Below are 26,032 nucleotides of genomic sequence, written 5' to 3' on the forward strand. Positions count from 1 at the left end.
AAATCCCCTACTACGAGACTTTGGCAGGGCGCATATAGCAAGCACTGTTTCGTACCCACACTGTTTCCTATACTATTGCCTGTCAGAGTGGCAGCCCACTACCTGCTCTTGATTAGGGTCTACAACACTGTTTCACTGGGTTAGAGGAGAGCTATACAACACCTGTGAGACATGCTGAAGTCTCTTACACGGTTCCCTTGGAAAGGTTATTGGTTTTGCTCAAAGAGAAAATTACCAGACCCGTGTAGTACTGACTCTGTCAACTCCCTGTAACTGTGCAAAGGCAGCTCTCACCGAGTGGAGAGTGCTCCTTCCATATTATGTGTCACTAATGTTGTCCATAACATGAACCACCTTGAAAATGTGAGTATATTTTACACACAAAACCACACGTCACATACTTACACAGAATTCATATTCTGTCATATTTTGCCGATTTCTAAAAACACGTTCCAAAAAACAGGTTAAGAAGATCTGAAATGAACAGTGGGTTTAAGTCACTCAAGTCAAAAACGCTACCTTTTACTGTGGCAGGATCAAAGAGCATTCCTTATGCTAAAGATTCTGCTATCTGGCTTTGGTTTGCTATTCTGGCTAACAAGTCCTTATTTTCAGCTACTGTTATCTACAGATAGATGACTACGGCTACAAATCTGCATTCTGGAAATGAACAGCATGTTAGTAGAGGGATACAATTAAACTCGATTCAATTATGCTAAAAATCCAACTGTGTCCCCATAAAACCATCTTGAGTTGTAAAAGCAACTTCTCTGGCTTCTCTTTAATCCAACTTTTATTAAAAAAAGCATAGCTCTGCATAGGAGAAACTCCTGTGTCAACTGAATGAAGTACTACCAGAAACCCATCTTCAGTGGACAGAGGCATTACAGATTTTAAGCACAATACACAGATCTACAGACTTGTTTGTTCCTGTACAAAAAAATGGCTCCTTTAAATTTCTAAGATATGTCAGCTTAGTTTAACTGCCTATTAAAAACAGCATGGTCTACATAATGTGGCATTGCTGGCATTCCACCTTAATAGACTTATTCAAGACCACAGGTCTTTGGACCAGAAGCCCTGCTACTAGTGAAGCTATGAGTTTCAGAAGATTTTTTTTTTTTTTAACACCAATACTTTACAAGCATGTATGCATGCCTGATATGTTCCCATTAATCTCAGTAAATAAATATTAGTGAGACTACATGTTGCCACACCTATGCCCTTTCTTTGACTACAGCAGGTCTAACTTGTCTTTGTTCCTACGTGTGATAGAAAATGTTGAGCTGTATTATTCTAGAAATAAAGATCACCTCTCTCATTTGACCAGAAATCCTTTGGTTTTTTTTTAAAATATGGAAAAATAAACAGTATTTTCATTATTCAATACTTCACAAAGTAAACAGGCACAAAACGTTACTTTTATATATTAACAAATAGAACTGTGTCCTACTCACATCTGCATTAGGCCAGAGCTCTTTTATAACGTTTTCTATCCTGTTCACCACTTCCATCCGCATTCTCTCCTCTTCAGGTCTGGGAGACATATACTTATAAAAGTCAATGATTTCTTCATGAAGACTAAGAAAGAAAAAAAAAAAAAAAAGAACAGAAAGTCAGGAAAAAACCCACAAGAGAATGAAATAGCAACTACTCCAATCAAACGTGCTTTTTAAGCTCCTAGTTACCTATTTAGTTAAGAGGCAGTTTAAGAGTAGCACGCAATAAAAAAAAAAAAAAAAATCCAGATTCACAACACTTAGTAACGTTTAGTTTCATGTTCGTTTCTTATGCCATAGGTCAATACCGCACTGCATTTGCTAAAGGTGTGGAAGCAAGCCTAAATCCAAGCGCCTTCAATTCACATTGAAAGTCACACTCTGTATTTTAATGCCAGTGTAACAGAAATGGTTCAGCCTTCAACTACGAACGCAGCTGTAAGCTCCAAGTACACACTTCGCAAAAATTTAAACAGGAGGTTTTCAGCCAACGCTTCCTAGTCAGCCCCTTGGCACCAGCGAGGGAGTTTCAGGCATCAGTCTGTATTCAGTACCAAGCTTTTTAAAAAGTTGATAGTAATTGTGCCAGTACTAGAGCTAGAAAAACTGCTTCTTTTACTGCTTAGAGAAGATGCATAAACTAAATATGCACTCTCTCCCCCTAACAAGAAAATAAGTAGCACACACAGAGCAGTGGTGGCTCAGAAGAATAAGTGATTGACAGACAGTTAACCCATCTATTTGACAGTTTACCATATTACGTGTGCTTCTCACAGTCAGTAAGTTATGTTTAGACTGCCTATGATTAGAGCTGAAATAGAAGTGTCTTCATATAGTGCCACAAATTTCTATGCTTCTGTAATATCATAAACACATCATCGTCTTGACTAACAGCATATTTAAAAAAAACAGACACAACCCTTTAATTCCAGCCACAGAGTAGCTAAATTAATTTCATTTGTTTCCTGCAATGACCATTACAGTAATAGCTAGTTATTTTTAAAAAATATGTTGGTTCTAGTTACCAAGTACAACTGCATCTCTCCTTAAAGCTCTGAGGGACCATCAGAAGAGAGCAATTTATTAAGAGCAAGCCCTTAGATGAGATGTGGAATCTAATACTTCCCCGCTGCACACACACTTAAATAAATCAAATGGTAATAACTGGAAGTTGTATACAGGTGTCAAGAAAACAGATTAAAATATCTGAAAGTTGTATTTAACAGAGTCAGGGTAGGGACAGAACTCAAACCATCTGCGTTATGTTCTCCAATACTGCAGCATTATGAACAACACAAGCTTCTTTCTCTCAGAGACAGAGGAATAAAATATTTACATTACTTTTCACTGAGCATTTATTGGAATTTCCCACACACAGAGTTAGGGGAATAGTCATAAAAGCCTAGGAACTTGTGGTGGCCATCACCACAGCTCTCTCTAGCTAATGCAAAGAGGAAAAACTCCTCTGACAGAGTTCCTCCAAAGGGAGATCCAGGCAGATACCCGATTTAGCTGTTCTAAATCAACCTTTGGAGAAGCTTCTCCTCCTTTGACACCTACAGAGGGAGCCTTACAAACGCTTAAACTAAAAACTAAAATAAAACACACACCCCCCAAAAGACCTCCTGCAAAAATGCAAGGTGCCATCTCCCTCCATTCCCCCCTTACTGCCACACTGGCATCAAGCCCTATTCACGCACATCATCTCAGGTACCACAAGGATGTTCTGCACAACACAGCTGCAATATTCATACCCATAAATGCTGTTTTCAGCATTTATTTTGACATTGCTAGGAAATTTCTTACCTCCCCCTACAGCTGCTTTCTTGCTTTTCCTTGGAAGCTTACAACCTGAGGCCAACATGTACGTTCCAAACCACCACCGCCATCGCTTACACAGGCACTGACTCCTCTGCCTTTGGCTTTTCAGACATCTCCTGTTCTTCTATTCTTCACTGCCATTCAATGTGTTGACACTTAAACCTTCTTACAGCTATCCTGCCATTGCAAGAACTGAATCCAGGTGAGAAGTATGTGATAAAGGACAAGTTGAGCACTCCAGCAACCAAGTTCACTCTCCATCTCCACTGCCAGTCACACATACTGAATTGCTAATTTAGTCTCCACATGCTTGACCATTAAGGTAGCATTCAAAAACAGGAGCAACAAGGAAAACAGGCAAAAAACGGATAATCAAACTCTAGAAAACACAAATTATTTTTCAACTGTAATTTGGTGAACCAGCTTACGGGAAGACCTGGGAGTCAGCCCAAGGCTTCCTATCATGTCTGGCAAACTCTCTACTTTCTTTGCGAGCCGCATTGTGGGGAACTGATCAAGCAACACAGCCCCGTTTCTGCCTCTGCTCCTCTGGACTAGCTGGAACAGACTGCTTACATCCAAAAGGCACAAGATTTGCCTCAGAGCAATGTTTTTAGTAATGTAAGATTGAGTGCACGCACGCACTGCGTGCCATGAGGAGCGGCACCACGTTGTCTGAGGGCACTTAATGGCACAAGATGTGCTGGGGTAATATCGAGGGACTGTCCCTGGGGAGAAATTCACGTATGGCACAGCACAAATCCATACTGCCCGTCATTACTGGGCCCAGCTGCTGCTGGGCTTTGCGGGAGTTAATTGTTCCCCTGCCCCATAAGGGAACTTTGAAAGAACAAGGCAATCAGAAACGAGGTCCCCAAAGTGCACAAAGGGCCAAGCCATATAGACACTGCAGTTCTCAGGGCACTTCTCTTTATTAACTCCACTGACAGTCTTAATCGAGGTAATTAGATCAATTGATGCATTCTTTAGAAGCACAGAAAAGAATGATGTGTTGTCAGAACCAGATGTATTTATTTTTCTAAACATAAATAACGTATGTCTGCATCTCTTTACATGGGATCCTTCTTATTCTTTGGTTGTCATGCAAAGCTTTATGGCAAAACAAAAAATTAAGCAGCATGCAAACACACAGAAGCTTACACTACACATGCACTGAATGTTACTGAACAATGCAGATGTAGAAAAAACGAAATTTGAACTTTTTCAATGATAGAAGAAAGGCTTAAAGACTACTAGAGAAAGTTCCCATCAGCACACCAGTTGGAAATACTACAGACATATCTGTGTTTTATCTGCTGCAAGACTCCATGCTGCTAGGACTGCCTGTGCTGCGCAGAGCCACAGCACGCAGACGGCCGGCAGAGCCATAAAAGCTCAGGACTACACCTGGAACCGTATTTCCCTGCCCAGTAATGGCTGCTGCCAAGAAATAAGAGAATGATTAATTAAAGCCAAGACAAACAGAAGTAGCCACATGCAGATTTCAGAGCAGTACAACATGACTTAGAGGCGTGACTCCAATTAATGTGGAGTTAACTCAAGCAGTATTGAAAATTACAAGTCAAGGTTATTCACTGTGTTAATCAACACCTATTATCATCGCTGTTTTTCAAACAATTTGTTTGGATTAATGGAGACTGTTTACAAGAGTCTCTAGTGGAATTTTATATCTTTAGCCGAAATGAAGATCAAAGAGACCGAGAAGTTATTTTTGGCATCATAACAGTATTTTAGTATTTAATGCCATTACATTCATTATTTTAGATAAGAGTCCTTAGAAGGAGACTTGTTTTTAGAAGGAAATTACACTGTAATAAACCTGATTTCACTATGGAGAGATATTTCATTTGGCTTTATGGTCATACTGAAGCACACCAACACCCAAGACCTACTTAGGATGCACGGAGAGAGTTCTCTGCTATGCGTAAGAGCATTAGTTTACTGGTTTTATTACAGTAAATAGCAGTAAACAAGTGGATCTTTGTCCTGTACTTCAGGAAATCCTAACACGCGGGGAGAAGAAAAATAAAATAAGTCTCCTACACTTTCTCTGAGTATGTTTTAAAACAAAGCACTAGCTGCCATCACACCCTGTTTTCAAGCCTGGTAAGCTGATTCCGTCAGAATTTCATAGACAGAACAGAATTATAGAGAAGAGAAGCCACTAAATGTAGCGGATTATAGTGTCTGTTATGTTTACCTGACAGAGATAGTGATGTGGCATTAAAAATTACATTATGGCTGCAAAGTTGTAATCACAAGGACTTCCCCCTGTAACATCACTGAATAGCACCCCGAGGAACCCAAGTCTGCTAGACTCAAGCCGTTCAGGTGAAAAGCCGCAGCTTTTGTGCAGATGCAAGTACTATGGAACACAGTGCACTACATTTCTTTCTTAGCTTGATCACACCTTACTTTATTTTGTAGCGTAACTTGTGGGCTCTAAATGTGCAACTCAGGATTCTCAAACTAGTTTACAAATACCCAAGACATTGTTATTCTGGAGTATGAATCTTACTGCACCTCTGGCAATCAATTAAAAAATAATAATGTACAAACAAAATGTTATTTGTTTTATACGCACAGTACACAGACAGATAGGTGGATAAGCGCATACACTTGACCGTACACTTCAGTTACCTGACACGTAAAGCTGCACAACTCGCTATTGCTCTAAGCCCAGAACCGGAACCAGGAGTGATACTGGGAGGCACACCGCTTTGTGAAATGTAACTGGAGATACTGCTAGTTTCGCTTCTCTGCACTAGGATCCTGATGCAGACTAAATGACCAGCCCACTGTGCTCACCGATTTCGGCAGCGCGGAGGAAGCCAGCCCGACACAACCAACGCCCAGCACTCGCCAGCCACACCAGCGGCTGCCCCGGGTGGGACCATACCCCCGACCCTCCCTGCCCGCCCCGAGCAGCTGAGAAGCAGAGCACCGTCCTGCTAAGCAGAGCAGACAGCAAGATGAAGATAATTCTGACTGGTTTTGCTTAATCACGGGATAGCAGCTAAGTATTGCCTTTGCGTGCCAACATGCAGTATTATACTAACCAGAGTAAGAAGTTTTAATTGAAAAATTTCCTCCTTTTGTCATTCTGGAATTGTGTTATACTTCCACTCTCCTCTGGCTCTTCTTCACTCTTCATTTCACAGGAGAAATTATGCAGGCACGCATGTTCTAATTTCTCTCATCAGGGTGTTACCCATAGCTTCTGCTCCAACTATTAAAAATGACTGGGTTAAAAATTCTGCTCATCCATCCCAAAGAGCTTCCTCTGCCTTGGGCATATGTATTCCTTCGCATAGGAAATGCTACTTGCAACATCACTGAAGATAATTTAAAACAATGGATATTAACCATGCGCAAAAAAAATCAAATAGTGCTCATGCACTACAACTTATTCTTTGGCAGGATTTTCTGAAGGAAGCTTCGTTTTCACAACGATGAAAATCTAAATTATTTAGAACCTCTGCAGACGGTGGGTAAAAGTAAGCAATGAACACAGAAATGACTTTTGCCTTCCCAAACTCTATGCTTTAAGATGAATCACTTCCTATTCAAGAGTTTATTGATTTTATATCCACACTTGGATGGGATATTTGCAATGTACCCCCGTAGCACTAAGTAAGCCTTTTGTATCTGAATTTTCTTTGGATGAATAATTCCTATAGGACAGTGTTTAGTTGCCCTTACCATTTTAAGTCTCATCTGGAGAAAAAAAAATAAAAATCAAAGGCAATAAAGAGAAATGTTGTCGATTTCATGTTTATAATCGTCTTTGGGGAAGAATGTGAAAGAGGAACCTGAGATATTTTAGCTTCTTGAAAGCATCAATACTTAAGAGTCCTAACTGCAGGCAGAGGAAAGCTAGCATTGCACAGGAAGGAGAAGAGAGAATAACTTCAGTTTGAAGCTTCCCAAGGTGTTTTACTATGAAAAAGATGGTACTGGTTTTGCAACTGTAGAAAAAAAAAGAACTATGGCAGGAAATTCTGATCCTTCAGAAGTTTCATGAACTAAACAAAGCTTTTCCCTCTCCCATCTGCGACGTACTTGGTCCTGAAGCGGCTTTGAACAAAATTGTAACTAAGATAAAGAAAAGACACGGGGAGCCCAATGCTCCCTCTCCTCTTCACATCTGTTGTTTTTGGTTTTTTTTTTTTTATATATTTATTTTAAAAGCAACATTGACACTCTACAAGATGGGGAATCCAACAGCTTCCCAAATTAACTTTCAATTTTAACATTAATCTCCCACGAGCTTAATAAAATCATTTCTTGATTACTATTACCATCTACCTATGTTGAATAACGAACCAGGAGCAACAGCAGACACTGTAAAGATCACAAATTATTTTCCCACCTACAAACTCAAGCAAAACCAAACATTAGAGCGGTGAAGGGAACTGTAAATATGAAGCATCTGCTGAGGTTCTCTCCCTACCACCTGGGCCTCTGTAGCAGACAAATTCTTTCAATATTTGCTAGGTTTTAAACTACTGAAAAAACACCTAACTGCATCTGCAGGTGATTTAATAGGCAGTTAAGTTTCAAGGTGACTGATACATCAGACTTCATAAGAAACTAAAATTGTGCATAATAAAGCAAACAATTTTCAAAAGCCTCAGAGACTTTGACCATCACTTTTTATATCCTTAGTTACTGAACCATATCAATGTATTGTAGGTCACATAGTAACCGTATTTTGAGCCACATATGCTCTATGGGAGCTTTAAAATGAAACATCCCAAAGATGTCCGTATTAGTAACCTGAGAAAACCAGGAAAGCTTAAGGAGCTGGGTTTTTGATATCACACACTTTTCTTCAGTTCAGTTCCCCCATTTGAAATACAGCTTCACAGACCATCTTTTCACAGTTTACCTAAAAACAGACATGCAGAAAAAACAGGTATTCCACTGCCATATGATGACTAAACATCACTAAAAATCAGGATATCTACTGTACAAACAGTCTCCTAAGATGCAAATGGAGAATTGCACTTAGCAGAGAGCTAGGCAAATGAGATTTATTTCTGTCCGCTTCCATTACAGCCTAGGTGTTTGTTACCACTCCCCGGCTTCCCGGCGACAAGGTCTGTTATAACAGGATTACACAAGCCCTCCTAATCCACCTACGGCAAAGTTAGCCAGGTTAAATCCCACCACCTTCATCAGTTCAGCTAAAGCAGCTGACTTCTCCTAAGAGCCCGAAGAGGACCCCTCGAGGACGGCAGCAGCAGTCACTTCCACCCAGATGGCAAGGGGCGAGAAGAGGCCAGTGGAAGAAACACCTTCAACTGGCGTATCTACATCCAGAAGGCCACCTCCAGCAACCACGCGGTATTTGAGTAGCTTTCGCTATTTACCCAAGAACAGTTTGACCTTCCTGACTAGCATTTGTCGTCTGCTGAGTAATTCACAGAATTGCCTTTTAGGACCGAGGGAGGGCAAAATTTTCACAAATACATAAATGATTCGGGAACCCAGATCCTGTTTTCAGGACTAATGTCTTTCGGGATTAATCTAATCACTGTGATACTGAGTTTGAAAACACTTTCCTGAATGGAATTAGTTTGTTCACTTCAACAATATATGGTGGGCTGATTATGCACATCTCTTCAGATGCTGTGGAGTAAAAAAAGATGCCACTAAATTTACATTTTAAGACCTACAATTTCTATCCTGTGCAAATATTTGAAAGCGTATAGCATAGTCCCCTCTTTCTTGCTCCCAATCAACACCCATCCCTCCAAACCCCTCAAATTAATGTAGCTTTTTATTTATGTTCTGTATTTAACATTAACTTATGGGTTTAACTGCATTATAAAAAGCATTAAAATAGCACTGCCTTATGGAAATTACCAAAGTATAGTAGAGAAATATTAAAACACAGGAGAAAGAAACAATGTGGGCAGTTCTTTTCAATTATTTAAATTGTTATCTCCATCTTTTCAGTTTTTTATTTATTTTATAGATCCTTTGCTTCAATCAGGATGAATGCTATCTTCCTTAAACTGCTTCAAGTTATTTCTAATTAAAACTCCCAAGCACATTCTTTAGTCAAGAAGTAAGGTAAGAGACTTTTTTCCTATCAAGGTAGAAGCGAGCATTTTTTGTCTGCTTATAAATTGCAATGTATGCTTTGTCTTCCTAAAATACACTCAGATATACTAGAATTCTTCCTACAGAAATTTGTCTTTTAAGAGGAAAAAAAGTCCTACTGAACTTTAATTATAAATCAGATGCTTGAATTAGTCCTACCAAAAGGCAATCTGAAGTACAACTCTGCAACTGATCCACTGGCTTTTAAACCCATGCCATATACATACTCAGTCTTGCTCTCTATTTTTACAGGATTTCCAGCAAAAATATCAAATGCCAATTGGAAAGACCATTTTGAGAAGTACCCTTACTTCCCATTGTTCTGTTTTGGTTTGGTTTTTTTATCATACTGTACATAAAAACAATCTAGCTGAATCACTACATGTGTGGGAACAGCCTTCTATTTCTTCCCTGGAAAGTATCTACATATCCTCCCTCCTTCCCATCTCTGTAAGCAAGTGCTATGAGACTCTGCTGCTTCTTTCCACCCAGGCAATGGGTTGCCAAAGTAAGGCATGCGTTTTGCTAACAGAGGAGTGAAAAAAAAAAAATATTAAGAGAAACTGCTATCTCAAATGAGCTGAAAGAAAAAGTACTAACAAAAGAACAAGATGAAGCAGGAGAGAAAGGTTTTGTGCAGGAAAAACAAAGTGGGAAGAGCAGAGATGGGAAATAGCTGGTTTATTTCATAATGACAAAAAGGCTTCAACTCTAGTAATATCTAATTATCTTGAAACACACCAGTAATTCCAACATCTCCTATAACATACTACCACCACAAGGTTTTTCTGTAGCTCACTTGTAGAAAAGTATTAGTCTGTTGGAACAGTTACATATACAGACCAGCTATGCAGTTTGCAACCTCATAATTTAAAATATGGATATATATTTTTAAAAGTCTTTAAAGTGCAACTGTTAGCATGCACTTCATACATTCTGTAATTATAACTTGAGCTAAATTTCCAAACGGCTAAAACCACAGAGAAGTTAAAGGTATCCTTTTCCTATAGTGGGGAATTAGTAATTCCTCAGCCTGCCCATTCCCCTTGCTTAAAAAGCTCTCTCTCAAAAAGACCGAACAACAGTTTATAAGTTTTTTTTAAACAAGAGCTCAGCAAGAAGTAAAAATAACTATCAGTATCAGTAGTAGTTCCATTTATATTAGCTGAACTTTCCCAATAACACAGTTATGTTTGAGTTTGTGTTAGGACTGTAACAAAACCTATAGCCAGCAAATCCCTGCAACGCTTGCGAGTAGGTCTGACCCTTTCTGTACCAGCACAACAGGCAGGAGAAGGCAGTTAAAAGAAAAAAATGTATTAGATCAGTTTTGCAAATATCACCAGTGGTGTTACTATTAAACCAGAACAGAGGGATACAGTAGGTCAGCTACTACGCCCTTCTGTTTGTCTTCATAAAGCCAGGCTATCAGGACGGTTCTTTATACATCACTAGTATATTGCTGCTATTTTGTTAGTGTAGTAAATGCTATCACATAAACAAACAAATCTGTGACCTGCCAATAAATGACACCTCATGCTATCTGGGCAGAGGCGAGACTAACACGCTCCCCGCAGGCTGACGAGCACTTCTGATGGATAACGCGTGCTGGGAAAAAAAATCTCAACCTGAAGGCTCTGATCGGAGCTAAGAACTCGCAGCACAGACCTTTGTCACCATGCGAATGGCTGTGTGTGTGGAGGGTCCCCCAACGTGAAGCCAGGCAAGCCTCGTGCAGGGCTCAAAATGGGGTTTTCTGACACAGGAGAGAGTGAAGTCCTCTACTTTCACACATGCAGCGGGTCCTGCCTGGCAAATATTCTTCTTGCTTATGACTTGATAAATTATTTCACTTGAAAGATTACTTAAATGAAAGGAAGGAGAGCAATGTAATTATTAACTCCTGTCTCCTTCCATCAGAATTGATTTAAACTTTCAAATGTCCACCCCAAATAATCCCACACCAGTCCCTAAGAAGGAAGGAAGACGCTACCACAACCCCAGGCTTACGCTGTTCACCTCAAAGCCAAATCAAAAAGCTGTTTAAAGTCCGAGTTCCTGTAAGCAGCCGGTACCGCTTACACTCATCCCTGCAAATTAGTAACGCGCACTCGAGAGTGTACTGTGCTAACTCCAGAAAGCCACTTCACGTCCATCTGTGCAGCAAGCCTGCTTTTGAGCTGCTAAGTAGGCAGAAGAACCAAGAATAAAACTCTAAACACCTCTGCTTCAGTACCTCATTAGATCAAACTTAAAATAATTTAATATAAAAATATTAAGTCCAATAATTAGCCACAGTTGCAGTTTGTTAACATCTTTTCAGCTCCAGCGTAAGAACATTTTCAAATTAAATCTGAAGTGCCAGTATGCCACCTGGAAAGTCAATGCAGATTCCTAAAGCTTTCCAACATTTTCTAACACTGACAGTTTTGGGTGGCTTTTTTTTTTTTTTTTTTTTTTTTTTTTTTGAGAGGAGAGGATTTTGCACAGCATTTCAGAACATTCAAGGAATATAAAAGTGAGCCACAAGTCACTTTTGTTGCATCTCCTATATTAGAAGTATTCAAAACTTCTTATGAAAAGATTTGAAGTTAGCACTTACTATTAAAACCGCAAGGTTTTAAGTTTGTGTGTTGAATTTATATTCTTCAAGCAAAATGGACAGTGACCCCAACTTACCTGTTTAGCACATGTTCAGAACCAGCTTATCACCCATTTATTACTTGCTACTGCACTTTGGTGACACTCTCCTACAATATTAATACAAGTTTAGATGCGCTGCTGTCATATCCAGGCAAAATTCAAATCCCAGAAACAGTTCTCCCTCTCACTTCCAAATGCTCAAAAGCGACTGGAGCGGGTGCATTTTGAAGGAGGAGCAGGAACAATAATCACACATACTATGGCAAGGTACAAGGAACATTTCAGGCGACTCTTTACTTTGATGATTGGTTATCTCTACAGTAAGGGTGTGCAGTGAACTATGTTCAGATTAAACAATGCAGCATTCATTTTGGGACTCATGATGCAGTAATACGCTCCCTTAAAGGTATATATTAGAAACTATCTGTTCATATTCTGGTTTGTTCTCTTGTGCTCAGATACTCCCACTTGCAAGGCAGGATGCACAGGTACCACAAAAACCATGGGCCAGGAGCAGTAGCACTCAACCTGCAAAATATTTTGGAGAGTCACCAGCCTCCTTTTGCTCTGCTTATTACTCCGGGCTAGAAAGCTACAAACAGTAACTGTCAAAAAAGGACAATGCCTAAGCAGATCACAGAAAAATGTTTCCTGAGGTCACCTCTATTAGCCCAGTGACAGAGATGCACACTCAAGAGCTTCAGTGTCAGGAACTGGAAAAAATACTTCCCCCTTCAATGTGGGTGACCGGTCTTGTCCTTCAAAGTATCTGGATAAGCCGGTCTCTGACTAACCCTGGGGATTAATCTTGGTTTTTATCTTTTTCTTTCCCCTGAAGATTCAGCTAGTACATCTGTCAGAAAACTACTAATATAAGCCTAGAAAATACTTCACTGAAACACTTCTCATGAGTCCAGAATCTTAAAATTCAGAGACACCAACATATGCTGAAAGATGACTTATAAAAGGTTTCATGCAACTACCTCAATTGCTGGGTTCTGCTTGGACATAAGGACAAAAGAATCAGCACATGGTGAAAAAAAGGGACTTCGAATGGTTTGAGAGTTAAATCCTCACAATTGACCCAGGCCTAATATCACGTAGGTGAACGCCAGAACCTGCTCTAGGATAGGACATCCCTGGCATGGCACACCTCCTCCTGCCGTCTACATGTTGTGCATTAACACATTTGGGCACAGTCTTCCAAAAAAAGTAGCAAATGGAGAGCAAGGGCCTGTGCAGAGCTCTCAGAAACCCACTCAAAATTCATTTAATTCACTGAAACCACTCTCTCAAAATCATTTCAATAATAATTTGAAGATTAAGCAAATGTTTCTAGCGTACCAAAAAAGTGAGTAGAAGATGCAGCAGTGGAGACCAGCTGTCAGAGAAGCACAAGAGGCTCGCTGTGAGCTCTACAAACTGCTGAATCAATAGCAACTAGAAAGAGCACGTTTCAGCATGCCTGAAGCAGGTATGCTTCAGAGGAGCAAAGGCTGAAATGAACTATTCCAGCATATAATGTTCAGTGACTTAATGCCTACGGGCAAATACCACATTATACAAGAAACGAGAGAGGAAGTTTGTTATTACACAGTTATTCTCTTCGTTTGCTCCAAGGTGCTGTTATGCCGGGAGCTGACACTGCTACTTACTGCCACTGAGACATTATCTTTTACCACCTGTATATGCCCTGCCACATTTGGCCAAGTTGTAACAAGAGCAGCTTCAGAAGATCACTAGTTAATTCAAATTTAGATAGATTTTAGCTAAGAAAACGGTTGCAGCTGATGTATAATGTAATTACAAGACAGTAACAAAAGCAAGACAGTACTGTCCGTTCTGCCTAATCTCAAGAACTATCCCATAAGAGGAAATCCAACGGCTCAATGAGGCAAACTTCTCTTCCACCTGATGCTGGAAGCAGAGGTACATGTAAAGAAGCTGCTTACCTCAAATAACAAACTAGCTCTTCAAGGCAAAAATCAACATGAACATTTTCTCCTGTGAGTACCTGCCAAGTATGACAACTACAAGGAAAAATCCCCATGGATGAATGACAGTAAGACACTGAGTCCAACACACAACCAGAAGGCTAAGTAAATAGAAGATCCTCAAGCACCTGAGTTGAATCACCCAGCTGAAGAAGAGCGTGACATAACAAAGCAAAAATTAAATAAAATAAACTATCAGGACTTCATTTTTTCAGCCTGGCTCAATATTGACCCAAGACTGTGTGATTTGCAATCATGATCACTATTCAGATCAAGATAGTTCCTTCACCGCACTATGTTTAACTCAATATTTTAACCGACAGTTATGGAAAGCTTGCCGACCAGGAGTACCTCTACATACGTAAGAGATAAAGCCATTGTGCAAGATGTAACTCCAGAGTAAAACTTCACACAATTTTCGAAAACGATATGCATACTTATTTTAGATGAAAGCCAAAACCTCACTGAGGGAGAAGGGGGAGGAATGTAAACGCGTATAAAGGAGTATGTTTTTTGTAACAATCCCCTTGAAACAAAACAAACAAAAAAACCCAGAACCAGAACAAAAAAAACTTTTGCTTTTTGTAATACGTAAGAAAATATCAGCTGTTCCTAAAGTAACAGAGGAAGTGAATAGCTTTAAAACTAACACCGTGAGACAAAAACTTAAGAAAAGAAAGTTACGTTATCACACTTCCTCAATCTAGATCGATCGCAACGTCAAGAGGTCAGGCAAGGTCAACAAGCTTTGGTTAAGGACTCACTATCTTTAGACTACACATTGACACATACAGTAAGATCAACACCTTAGTCATCAAACTACAGCAAGATAGACCTGCATGCTGTATTTTAGTGGTATTCTTACTCTAATTACAGTACAACTTTATATGAAGGGCTTATCTATACTTAATATTTGTGACAGGTTAATGCAAGTTCTTTGCGATTTTACTGGGTCCATAAACAAAGTAATTGTAAGAAAGCACTTTAAATGCTGTGTACTTAAATCTACCTGGAAGTAAATCTACACTGAGTGAAGGTGATCAGCCAATGTTCCTACTCACCTGCACACCTCTTCCTCTACTACCCTCACTTCCCTGATTTGGAAGTTTCTAGAGGACTTTAATGCTTGCATTTGTCCACTGTTATATCCCATTACTTGTAGAATCACAAAACTGTTTCCTCCATGCTGTCTAACAATATTTTCAGTATAGTATTGGCTATTTCCCCCCCAATAAATCACGCTGACAAGACGGAAGGGTGGAGACGCACAGACACCTACTTTGATCCTAAGCGTCTGCTTATTTGAGCCTCTGCTACCTTTGTTTTCCAGTACAAATCCTGTAAAATGCAATGCAAAAAAAAATTGCAAGATGTATGCAATACAGTATGGCAATGGAGAATTCCACACCGTAAAGCCTTCTCAAGCAACTGTAGCAAGACTTTAGCTGCACATCGCTTTTGAATAATTCAGATGTAGTTCTCATGCTGTGGAGGACATTACAAGAGTGTCAGAGAGGCTGATCTGGAATGAGGGCTGCCAAATAATCTTAATTGTCACCACGGGAGGAAGAAAATGAACAGATGTTGCTGATGTACCAGCACAAGACATCCTCCGAGCCAGTCATGCAGCCAGTTCATCCTCACACCGAGCCGATGTGCTAGAACTGCCCTGGAGCAGCTGCCTCCTACCTGCGACCTACCCTCAGAGCTTCCTTCGTGGCCCCGGGGGCGGCCGTGGTACACAATCAGCTCATGGGCTCTGCTGCTCAGTCTCACACAAATTTTGTGACACGGCTATAAGGGTCAGAAAGACAATCATCAGGGACAGCTAGTATCAAAAGACCTATACTGAATGCAGCAATACTAATACATTAATTACATGATTACGATACAACACATGAGTATCACGAATACAAAGTTACTGAAAAGATTTAAACAGGCTCTAGAGATCTGTAGGAGAGGTTTTTGTACAAACTTACAAACAAGAGGTCTGCTGCCTCAACCCATGTCTATCTCTTGCTTTAACATCAGAAGTTCCTAGTGTTCCTGGAAAAAATTCCTGCTGTGTTATCTATTGTAGGTTAAAGTTACAAAATGATTAAAGTTCAAATTGCTCCTTCTGTAAAGCTATTTGCAGTCTAAGAAAAATATCTGAAGCCTGCATCCAGTTTACTAGTTTTCCTCTCCTTTTCTTGCTTATAGGAATATTTTTTTAGCCCCAATTTCTAGGCAAAGGGACAGAAAGCAATATTCAAATACGACCGACATCTTGAGCACTCTTTGGCAGTACACCCAAAAAGACAATTGAAAAAGATGAATGCTTATCATTTAAGAAATCCTAGCAAGTTCAAATAATGAATTAGCATGCAAACTGCTCACTAAGAACAACAATAGTATTTATTTGCGTATAATATGTATTACGCAAGATTTTCACTGGTTATGTCACTATATCACTACCAGCACACACACCTCTCAGCACAATACCTAACCTGGCTCTGGGCCGCATTCTGCTACTGCTGCCAGTTCCAACATCCAGCAAAGAGGGTAGGAACCATTGCTGTACATCACATGCAACATAAACAAAAAACGCTGACGCAATAGTCAGCTCTTTAATTTTGGGCACATGCATTATTTTGGAGCACATACCCCATATTCAGAGATGTATTCTGAATGACCAAATTATGAGGTCAATAAAAAAGAAATGTGAAGTATTCTATTATTGCCTATTTTGATAGCAAGGTTACATACAGAACTTCTCAAAACCGCATTTCAAAGTTTTGCAAATTCCCAAAGTAAAAACCAGACCTCATACTCCAACTTTAAATAAGTGAGTATAAGCTGCCCAGGAACGAAGTATAACAGTAAGATGGATAAAAAAAAACTGAAGGAGAGAAAAATGCAACAATATGCTTTCATGGTACGGGTCCCCACCTATTTGCTAGGACCAACAATGCAATCTCAGGCTTCCTAAAACTAACCTTATACTAACAGTTTGCCAATTAAAAAATAAGAGCTACAACCCCAACACAGTTTAATATAATACTAATAAAGATTCAGGGTGAGATCCTCTTTTTTCAACTGCATACTGCTACAGAAAGCATGTACCAGCTCTTGGGAATCAGCAAGCACACAAGAGGGAATGACACACTCTTCCTATTACTTAATATAGACATCCCTATCTACCAAAAAGAGTCCGCCAAACTTCTGTTCCTTATATAGCCACTCCAAGGTAAATAGGTGCCCAAGTCCCCAAGAGAAGATAAGAATTGGAGAAAACAAAACAGTTCACAAGAATATATTCACATGCTGTTTCCTTGCACACGTAGAAACCAGCAGGCCTCTGAAGTCCTCCTCAAATTGTTTAAACAAAACATGCCGAAATGTTGGCACCATTCCAAAATTCTGCAAGCTCAAACAATACAGTTATATAATATTTACAGTATATTTCCTAAAGGTTTCCTCAAACTGCCTTTAGTTCAACATCTTCATCCCCTAGTAAACTTGTTTCTCTCTCCCAGGCCTTCCAAAAAAAGTAATTTCTTACTACAGGAGGCTGTGGGGAAATATCCGATTTCACTTCCATAAAACCCAGATGACCGCCTTCAAGAGCTGCACAAGCTGTCACAAGGGTACTGCCAGAACTGTGCTGTGGCATGACTCAGGACGAGACGGAGAGCGGCGGTGGATCTTATCAGACAGATACAAGAAAAGGATTTGCACTCGAGTCACATCCTTGCACTTCTACCTTACAGCTTACATGCGCAGCTACAGTGAGGAGAGAGTACTGTTCTCAGAGGCTTTTTCAGGGAGCAAGCAGATTTGTGTCTATGTATTTTTCCTGAATAATTCATTTTTACGCATGATGTACAGTGAATTCAACTGCAACCTGCATTTTAACGTGCATGTCTTCGCTAATGCAAAAAGCATGCAACTACTCTAACTGAAGATACATTTAGAAGTCGTGCACGCACCCCATTGTTTCACCAGAAGTCAGAAGCCTGTCCACAAAAGTGCTTGTTTTCCTTACGTGAAGCATTTGTATGTATCCAGTAATGCAACAGCAAATCAAGCACCACCCATGCATTTGATTTAAGCACTTAAGAGAACATGATGAAAAACAACACAATTGATTAGGATTTTATCAGATTTCCCTAAGTTAGGCATTCAGTCTGGCTCAACGTTTTGCTGCAGGTACACATACTCGATGATCTTAAAGGTCTTTGCCAACCTAAATGATTCTATGACTCTATACCTGCTCTGCTCACTCTACACTCACTCAGCTCTTTTTGTTCATACTCCAACCCACGGGGAGATCATCCTACTGTGGCTGATACCACGCAAGGGCCTGAGCAAGTAAGAGCTGAAGAGACACAGGGTAAGTTATCTCAGGCAGACGGCTGCGTTACTGTAGCTACGTGCCCTCTGGTCAGCTCAAAGCCTGTGGAGAATGAGCTTGCACCTGCCTTAATGTACTTAGCTTTGTTCAAAAAAGAGATTAAAAGACCTGAGAAGCTGACAAATTTCACATGAAAAAGAATCGTAACAGGACTTCTGTAGCAAAGACGTATGGCTTTAAGCTATTTTCTTCCTAAAGTAGTTATGATTTTATTTCATGGTATTCTCTGGAATCCTGAGCAACATGCTGGGAACCCTTACATCAAATAAGCTGAAGCCTGCTCAATTCTGTACCACCCAATTCGGCAGCCTGCGAGTGCATGCACATCCGTGTGCACAGCCCTCCTCTGGGGGTCATAGGATTCTCTCCCTTTCGTATTGAAGTTTCCATTAGTACTTCAAAACACTGTGCATTCAAAATTTCAAAACACACAGTTTTCTATCGAACCCAGGCTCCTCCTCAGGAGCACATATTACACAATTTCCCTCCTTAAACTCACACGTTGATTGGGTTCTTGCCTTTGGCTGCAGATTCCTGTGAAAACTAACCAGCTCCCTACAGAGTCCCAAAATCCACATCTCCTACCTGGGAACTGCGTACGAACTGGATGCTTTCCTTTGGCACAAGAATCACAGAAACCTATGACAAGACAGGCCAAACTTAAGTGCAAGTCTCTATTTTTGGGTTTTGTTACGCTTCAGGCTTCTGGCTTAAGCAGTTCTTCTTGTGTCACCTTTTAGCTAGGCTCAATCTAAACTTAGTGAAAGCTGTAAAACATCCATTTCAGTATCCCAACTACTTTTTCTTCCTTTTTAATTGTGACACTACTAACATTACTGTTGCCTTTGGGACACACACACACAGAGAATCCCCTCCAAAACCCCAGTCCCCACATCTTTCTGCATCCTTAAGTTTTGCTACTAAGTACCCTGTCAAGACAAATCCTACTAAACTCTTTACAGGTATGCTACGTGTTAAGTCAACAGTAACATCATACACATGCTGTAAAACTTTTCATTCATTTTCTGCGCTTCTGTTCTTTTTAGCATCACTGTCTGTCGACAAAGTCCCCAGAGGATGCAAGATACACAAGCTGAATCCGACTGGTGCAAAGCAACTTGCAGGCAGCACTAGACAACTGATTTACAGTGATATTTCAGAAGTCAGAGTTAAGAGTGCCAGAACAAAGCAGAGTACCTGCAATGCAAACATCTATGTTATTAACAGAGCTGCAAGTCTGAAAACTTAGAATAAGGGAAAATATAAAAGACAGGCCAGAATACAACGTATACAATAGCACCATCAACCTGCGGGAGTAAAAACTGGCCACGTGTTGAACTGTCAGCGTTGGTGAGAATTTCAGCATTGGTGAATGTTAGCAAATATTGTGCATGCTTTATAAGAAATCTATCTTGAAATCAAAAACAATACTGTTGTGGGTTATTTTTTAATTATTTAGTTATCTCTCTGTACATATCAATAGCGTTAACTAAGAAAGTCTGTTTCTCAATAAAAATAAAAAACCTGAAAAGAAAAAACTCAAAGATTTGACTGAACAGTTACTTAGCTTTTAACCCAAATCTCCATTATTTCAACATGTTTAACTTATCTAAATCTTTAGACAGCTAGTTACACACTGTTACGTGTTTACATAAACTGCCCAATTAGCTAAAAATTATTGGACTGTTTTTCCAGACAGCTGATCAATATAATTGCATGTTCAGAGCTGGTTTTGCACAGCCATACACACAAGTGACATCCTTGCACTGGAAAAATGAATGCTACATGTCCGCTTTCAGCTGTGTTTGCCAGCAAGTCAGGCCTAATCGTTCTGAAAATGGGACTGTTCCACAACACTGTCGTATTCAAAAGACTCAAAATTTAAAGTGATTAACTGAACAAAATTACAGGATGGTACATAGGGAAAAGTATCAAGCCTTTACTATTTTTTCACAATTTGCACTTAAACAATTAGGGAAGAAAAAGGTACCTGTTAACACACAAGTAATGCTGTAATAGAACTGCAGGTATCCTTTTTCCCCATTAACTGTTAGAACTAGTCAGCACAAATTTGGGAATTCATGTTGGAAATAATTAATTTAAAATATTTACTTTACCAACAACCTCATTTCCTAGGTTACAAACCCCTCTATCCATCACTACTGTCTGGTGTCTCAAGACCTGAGACAGATGCCTTACAAGACAATTATTCAAAAGAAACTTGTACTGAGGGAGCGATGGCAGCACCTTAGTGCACTCCACAGGCAGTTACATGGGAGGCTTCACGCGGCCTTGCCAGCAGTCAGTCGGTCACACTGCAACCTTCACAAGACCTAAGCATTTTCTATACTTTCCTAAGAGGCTTCAGCTCCTTTTAGAAATTGTTTTCACAGTTTTTCATTCAATGTTTGTTAGCCCCCTTCCTCTAAATACCTTTGGAATAAATAGCAAACATCAGTCACTTCCATAATTTAGGAAAAGCAATGTAGGGCTGTATCTTAGAGACACTCTACCTTACTCTGCTTTGAACAAAGGAAATCGCTAAAACAGAATCTCAGCATCATGTAAATATATGCCACAAACGAGACAGTCAAGCCAAATACAGACCAACATGTTTGAGTACTTTTTGATACTATTAAAAAAACAAGTCCACAATGTGCTTCCACTTGGAGTTTGAAACTGATTCAATCGAAATTCTACTCTAGCCCCAGACATCACCTTGAATACTTTCGTACAGTTGCTGTTGTTGTTATTATTATCATTAATCTCTTGCTGAAGCTCACCCTTTTTTCCCCCTATATCTTCAATACAAGGAAAAGGTTTATGGATTTACAAGACAGAGAGAGAGAGAGAGAGAGAGAGAGAGAAAGGCACTTCTGAAAATGTTCCTCAGCCTTCAAGTAAATAAGTGACAAGCTAGAAGATAGAGAGTCCAAAAACTAACTTACAAAAATTCAGTACTTAGTATGTTTTGCACACATTACTTTTAAGTCTTGTGAAGAAACTTATGGAAGGTTCCAATGTATAGTGACTACAGAACTTAAAATAGCACACTTCTGCAGTGTCATTTTATGAATTATTATAACCCCAGCAGTAAAGGTAATATAGGAGCTGGCAAGCAAAGAGAGAGCCAGAGGTGGTAAGAGTTTGTTTTCCAAAGCGACCAGCAAATTTGAACAGTCATTTTGACAAATCTTACAGAACGGCAATGTCGGAAGGCAGAGAGGTCAACGCTTTCTGGTGGGAGGGGGCTGAAAGACCCTCAGGTGCAAGTTGGGCACACAAAACCTGACGCACCCAAATCATTACCGATTTCTAAAATGAGCTCTTCCCGGCCTTCGACTGTCACCATACACCTCCGCCATCTGAACTCTGGAACGAAGCCAGACTTGTTAGTACAGGAGCAGGATTGGAAAGGGTATTACACCTGCATACACTACGCGAGAAATCCATACTTAACCAGTCAAATACACGTCAACATGCTCTTGCCGCGGGGAGGAGGGGCATGCTATGGGTCAAGGCAAAGGTCACATTTTGAAAAGCATGAACTTTAAAAAAAAAAAAAAAAAAAAAGCCACAGAAGTTACCAAATGCCTTTTATCCAGGGCATCACCCATATTAAAAGCCATCCCCATGTTTAAAAAAAGGAAGGAGGGAGGGCTCAAAACAGTTTTCAGGTAAACAGGACAGAAGGTACGTGTTTGCCTGCCCTCGATCTCTGTGGGCTCATGCAACGCCAACCGATGAGACCTAAGCTAACACAAAAACACTACGGACAAAATACTCAGATCAGCACACGCGTTCCACAGTCAGAGCTCCATGAAAACCATTAATAATCCCATACTGAAATCCATAACGCTCTATATATGCATGCAAGTTTATTTCTGAGAGCGGGTGCCAGCATGTGTGCATACCTTCTCTGTCAGGTTTTAGAAAACACACTCTCCCTGTAATTACCTAGTCTATGCAATTTCTTTTAACAGCAGCAGATGATTAATTTTTTTACATTATAGTTCCTACTATGCACTTGGTCCACATGTAGCAGATTATTAGGTTTTTTACGTTATAGTTCCCACTATGCACAAAGCTATAGAAGCGTGCTTGGCAGCGGCGGCGGCGGCGGGCAGCGGTGCAGGACCTGCAGAGCTGACAGCGTGCTGCCTGCCGCCCTCCTTCCTCCCCAGCCCGGCCGCCCTGAGCGCCAGCCGGGGGAAGCGCCTCACCCAGCCCCGCAGCCTGTGCGTGAGCAGCAATGGCATCAGACGCCTCACCAACAACGAAAACCGGAATCACCGCGAGGCGAGCGCAGGGCGACGGCGGAGCACCCGCGCTGGAGCGGCGCGGAGCGTGTAACGCGCCCCACGTGCACGGGCGGTGACAGCAGAAGCCTGCGAGGAGCTCCCGTCCCCTGCGGATAGGCGTGCCCGCACCATTAGCATGCACACGGGCACCCGCGGCGGGCGCTGCCCCCGCCGCCGCCGCCGCCGCGCGCGGTTATTCCCCCCCTCCCCCGAGGAGTCGCCGCCCCGGCCGGGCGCTCGCCCCGGAGGGCAGGACGGCCAGCGCCGCGGCGCACGAAGGGCTGCCCCGCCGCAGGCCGCTCGGCCGGCGGGCACCGGCGGGCGCGCACGGCCGCTCCGGGCACTGACAGCCGGAGCGGCGGCCCGGCGCCCCCCGCCCCCGTCTCTCCCCGCCGGCAGCGAGCGGTGCCCCGCGGGCCGGGCCCGGCCCGGCCGCCCTGCGCCACCCGCCGGGGCCGGGGCCGGGGCCTGGGCCGCGCCCCGCCGCCGCTCCTCAGGTGCCGCGGCCCAGCGCCCCCCGCCGCAGCGCGGCGGCCGCCCCGCCACCGCCGCCCGGCCCCAGCGTGCGGCCCCGGGGCGGGAAGGGCCTCAGCCCCCGCCTCCTGCGAGGGCCGGGGCGGGCCCGGCGCCGGCCGCTGCCCGGCGCCCCCTCGCCCGCCCTCCGGCCCGGCGCCGCGGCCGCTCACCCCACGACTCCCTGGCTGTAGTTCCTCTTCTTCCAGGGGGTGCCGGTGTAGAGCGGCTCGGCCAGGCCGGCCTGGGCCCGGGCGGCCGGCTCGTCCCCCAGGGCGGGGGCCCGGCCCTGCCCGGGGGGCCCCAGCAGGAGGCTGTAGTTGAGCCCGAAGGTGCTGGCCTTGTTGTCGCGCTTCCTCTTGTTGCTGGCGGCCGCGGCGGCGGCGGCGGGCGGCCCCCCCCGTGCGGGCCGGGCCCAGGCGGCGGCCCCCGGGGGCGGCGAGGCCTGGTGGTGGCTGCGGTTGTGCTGGTTGTTGGCGCTCTCGAGCGGCAGGAAGTCGGGCTGGGGGTCGGCGCGGGGGGCGCGGTACATGCCGGGCGGGGAGGCCGGGCCGGCCCCGGCGGGGGCGCTCTGCTGCTGCTGCTGCTGCTGCTCCTGCTGCTGCTGCTGCTGGAAGTAGAGGTTGCGGACCCCCTGCGTGGTCTCCCAGATCTGCATCCACAGGCGGTTCGAGGGGCCGAGCTGCTCTGGCTGGAACCAGGCGATCCGGGGATCCATCAAACGGGGACCCACCCCGGCCGCCTCCGCTCCCCGCGCCGCGCCGGCCGCCGACGCCGAGACCCTGTCACCGGGTCCCAGCGCTAATGGCGGCTCCTATGGAAGGGCAGCTCCGCGCCTGCCTGCTCGCTGCCGTCGCTCCACAGCCCCCGCCCCTCCTGGCGAGCGCGGCGAGGCGGGGCCCGGCTGGGCCGCCGGCACACGGGCCGCGCGCAATAAAGGGGGGCGGCGGCGGCGGCCGGGCCGGGCGGGCGGCGTCCCCGGCGGGCCCCGGGCTCTCCCCCGGCCCGGCCCCCGCCGCCCCGGCCTCCCCTCGCGCCTCTGCCGGCCCCGGGGCCCGGCGGCTCTCGGGCGAGAGCGGCGGCTCCCCTCACGGCAGAACCGTCCGGGTCCCGGGGCGGCCCCGGCCCTCGGCGGGGCGCGGGCGGCAGGGAGACCCGCCGGCGGAGCCCACCGGCCCCGCGCTTCGGGGCTGCGGGGCAGCGGCTGGGAGGGGCCGCGCCGGGCGGACGAGCCCTCGGCCCCGGCTCCCCCAGCGGCAGGTGCAGCCGGGGCGGGCCGGGGGCCGCAGGCGGAGGCGGCGCCGGGCGGCAGGGGGCAGCACCGCCGGCGGGGGCGGCCCGGGCGGGGGGCGCGCCAGCAGCCGCGGGGTGCGGCACCGCTTTGGGGGTGCTGCCGCTGCAACCCGTGAGGCCGGAGCATGTGTACGGTAGGTAAGGGCGTCGGGCGTACCAGCACCAGCGCTCTGCGGTACGCGGCGTCTCCTGCGGTCGCGTTACCCTTCTCGTACACCGCCACCACGCTCCCCTAAAACTGTGACGGGTACTTGTAGGTCTTCCTGCCTTTCATTCAGCTCCAAAGCAGAGGAAAAGAGAGCCTAGGTGCCATACTTGTATAGCCAACGCTTCTGCAGATGGAAAAACACATTACATACACAACATGGCAAACAGCAACATTTAGTAGTACAAGTTCTGGTCAGATTCAGTTTTATTTTTAGTCTTTTCATACTACAGCCTTAAAACATCTTTAATATAATACCAGCTAGAAAGTTTCCGGCATACTGCAGGGAGGGCCCGGTGCTTCCCGTAGTTTCTGAATTGCATGGGAGAGGATTTCTCTTTTGGAAGATGGAGGGTTTGGAATTAAAAAGCTGCATTTCAATTCCAAGTATTCCATGAGGTGGACAGTTTGCGAAGAAAAAGGCTTAGCACCGCTTCCTGATGACGACCAAAGACGAAGGTTGCGGGCTCCTCCCCACTGTCCCAGAGCAGGGCGTTTTGTCCTCGGCCCTCCTCTGTTCTGTCACAGGGCATCTGACATGCGTTGCCCAAGAGCAACCCAACTACAGCAAGGAGCTGTAGGGTGAAATTTGTTTTTTGAGTTGACAGACTTAATTGCTTTGAGAATTAGGATCTGTACCTAAAACTACTATCAAAAGCCGAGTCGAAACTGGTGGGACTTAAGCACAGCTTGCAATTGGAGGAAAACTGCCCTGAATAACCCCGTTTTCCAAACCCCACATTCTTCAGTTATTTTGAGAATTGTACCAGAAAAAGGTAACGAGAAAATGACTAGCCTGATATTCCTCTTACATCAAAGATGCAAATAAAAAGCTTTCAATTCATAAACCTTTTTTAAAAAAAACACAACACAAAAAAGTGAGTGTAAGTCTAATAACTAATTTCATGTTATCCTTAAGGAGATAACAGTGACAGGAAAAAAAAATCCCTATTTTTTTTTTTTTAAAAAAAGCTAATTCTGAAAAAAAGTGTTTAGCTCTACACTCCTAGAACATAAATGTAAACAAGTTTTGTTGTAGGACTGAGGTTTATTAATTTACAGGACTCCTCAGTAGCAACGCTAGTCCCAAGCAATTAAAGCCAGGACACCACACAGGTGGTGTGGTACCACAAAGGTTTAGATGAGGGAGTATACCTACAGGGTATTAAAAGAAAAAAAAGGAGGGGAAAAAAAAGAGAGAGAGCAACCCCCCCAACAAAAAAACACCACTTGAA

General features: G+C 43.5%; 1 protein-coding gene across 3 annotated transcripts in view; it reads right to left on the reverse strand.

The window, feature by feature from the left end:
- The window catches only part of TENT4B (terminal nucleotidyltransferase 4B), a 45,357-nt gene extending 20,876 nt beyond the window's left edge, over window positions 1–24,481 (reverse strand). For 2 of the 3 annotated variants that reach the window (XM_087740654.1, XM_087740653.1), the window contains exons 1-2: window positions 23,473–24,478; window positions 1,458–1,581 (exon numbers count right to left, since the gene is read on the reverse strand). In XM_087740654.1, coding sequence (XP_087596780.1) covers window positions 1,458–1,581; window positions 23,473–24,017 — 669 coding nt within the window. In that variant the 5' untranslated portion in view covers window positions 24,018–24,478. Of the gene's footprint in view, window positions 1–405; window positions 475–1,457; window positions 1,582–23,472 lie in introns of all 3 variants that reach the window. The other variant, XM_087740652.1, reaches the window with a different exon arrangement.
- Window positions 24,482–26,032: the final 1,551 nt, after the last annotated feature.

Source organism: Nipponia nippon, unplaced genomic scaffold (genome assembly GCF_047370975.1).
Source record: "Nipponia nippon isolate SJK-2023a ecotype South Korea unplaced genomic scaffold, ASM4737097v1 scaffold_7, whole genome shotgun sequence".
In the NCBI taxonomy this organism is placed as follows: domain Eukaryota; kingdom Metazoa; phylum Chordata; class Aves; order Pelecaniformes; family Threskiornithidae; genus Nipponia; species Nipponia nippon.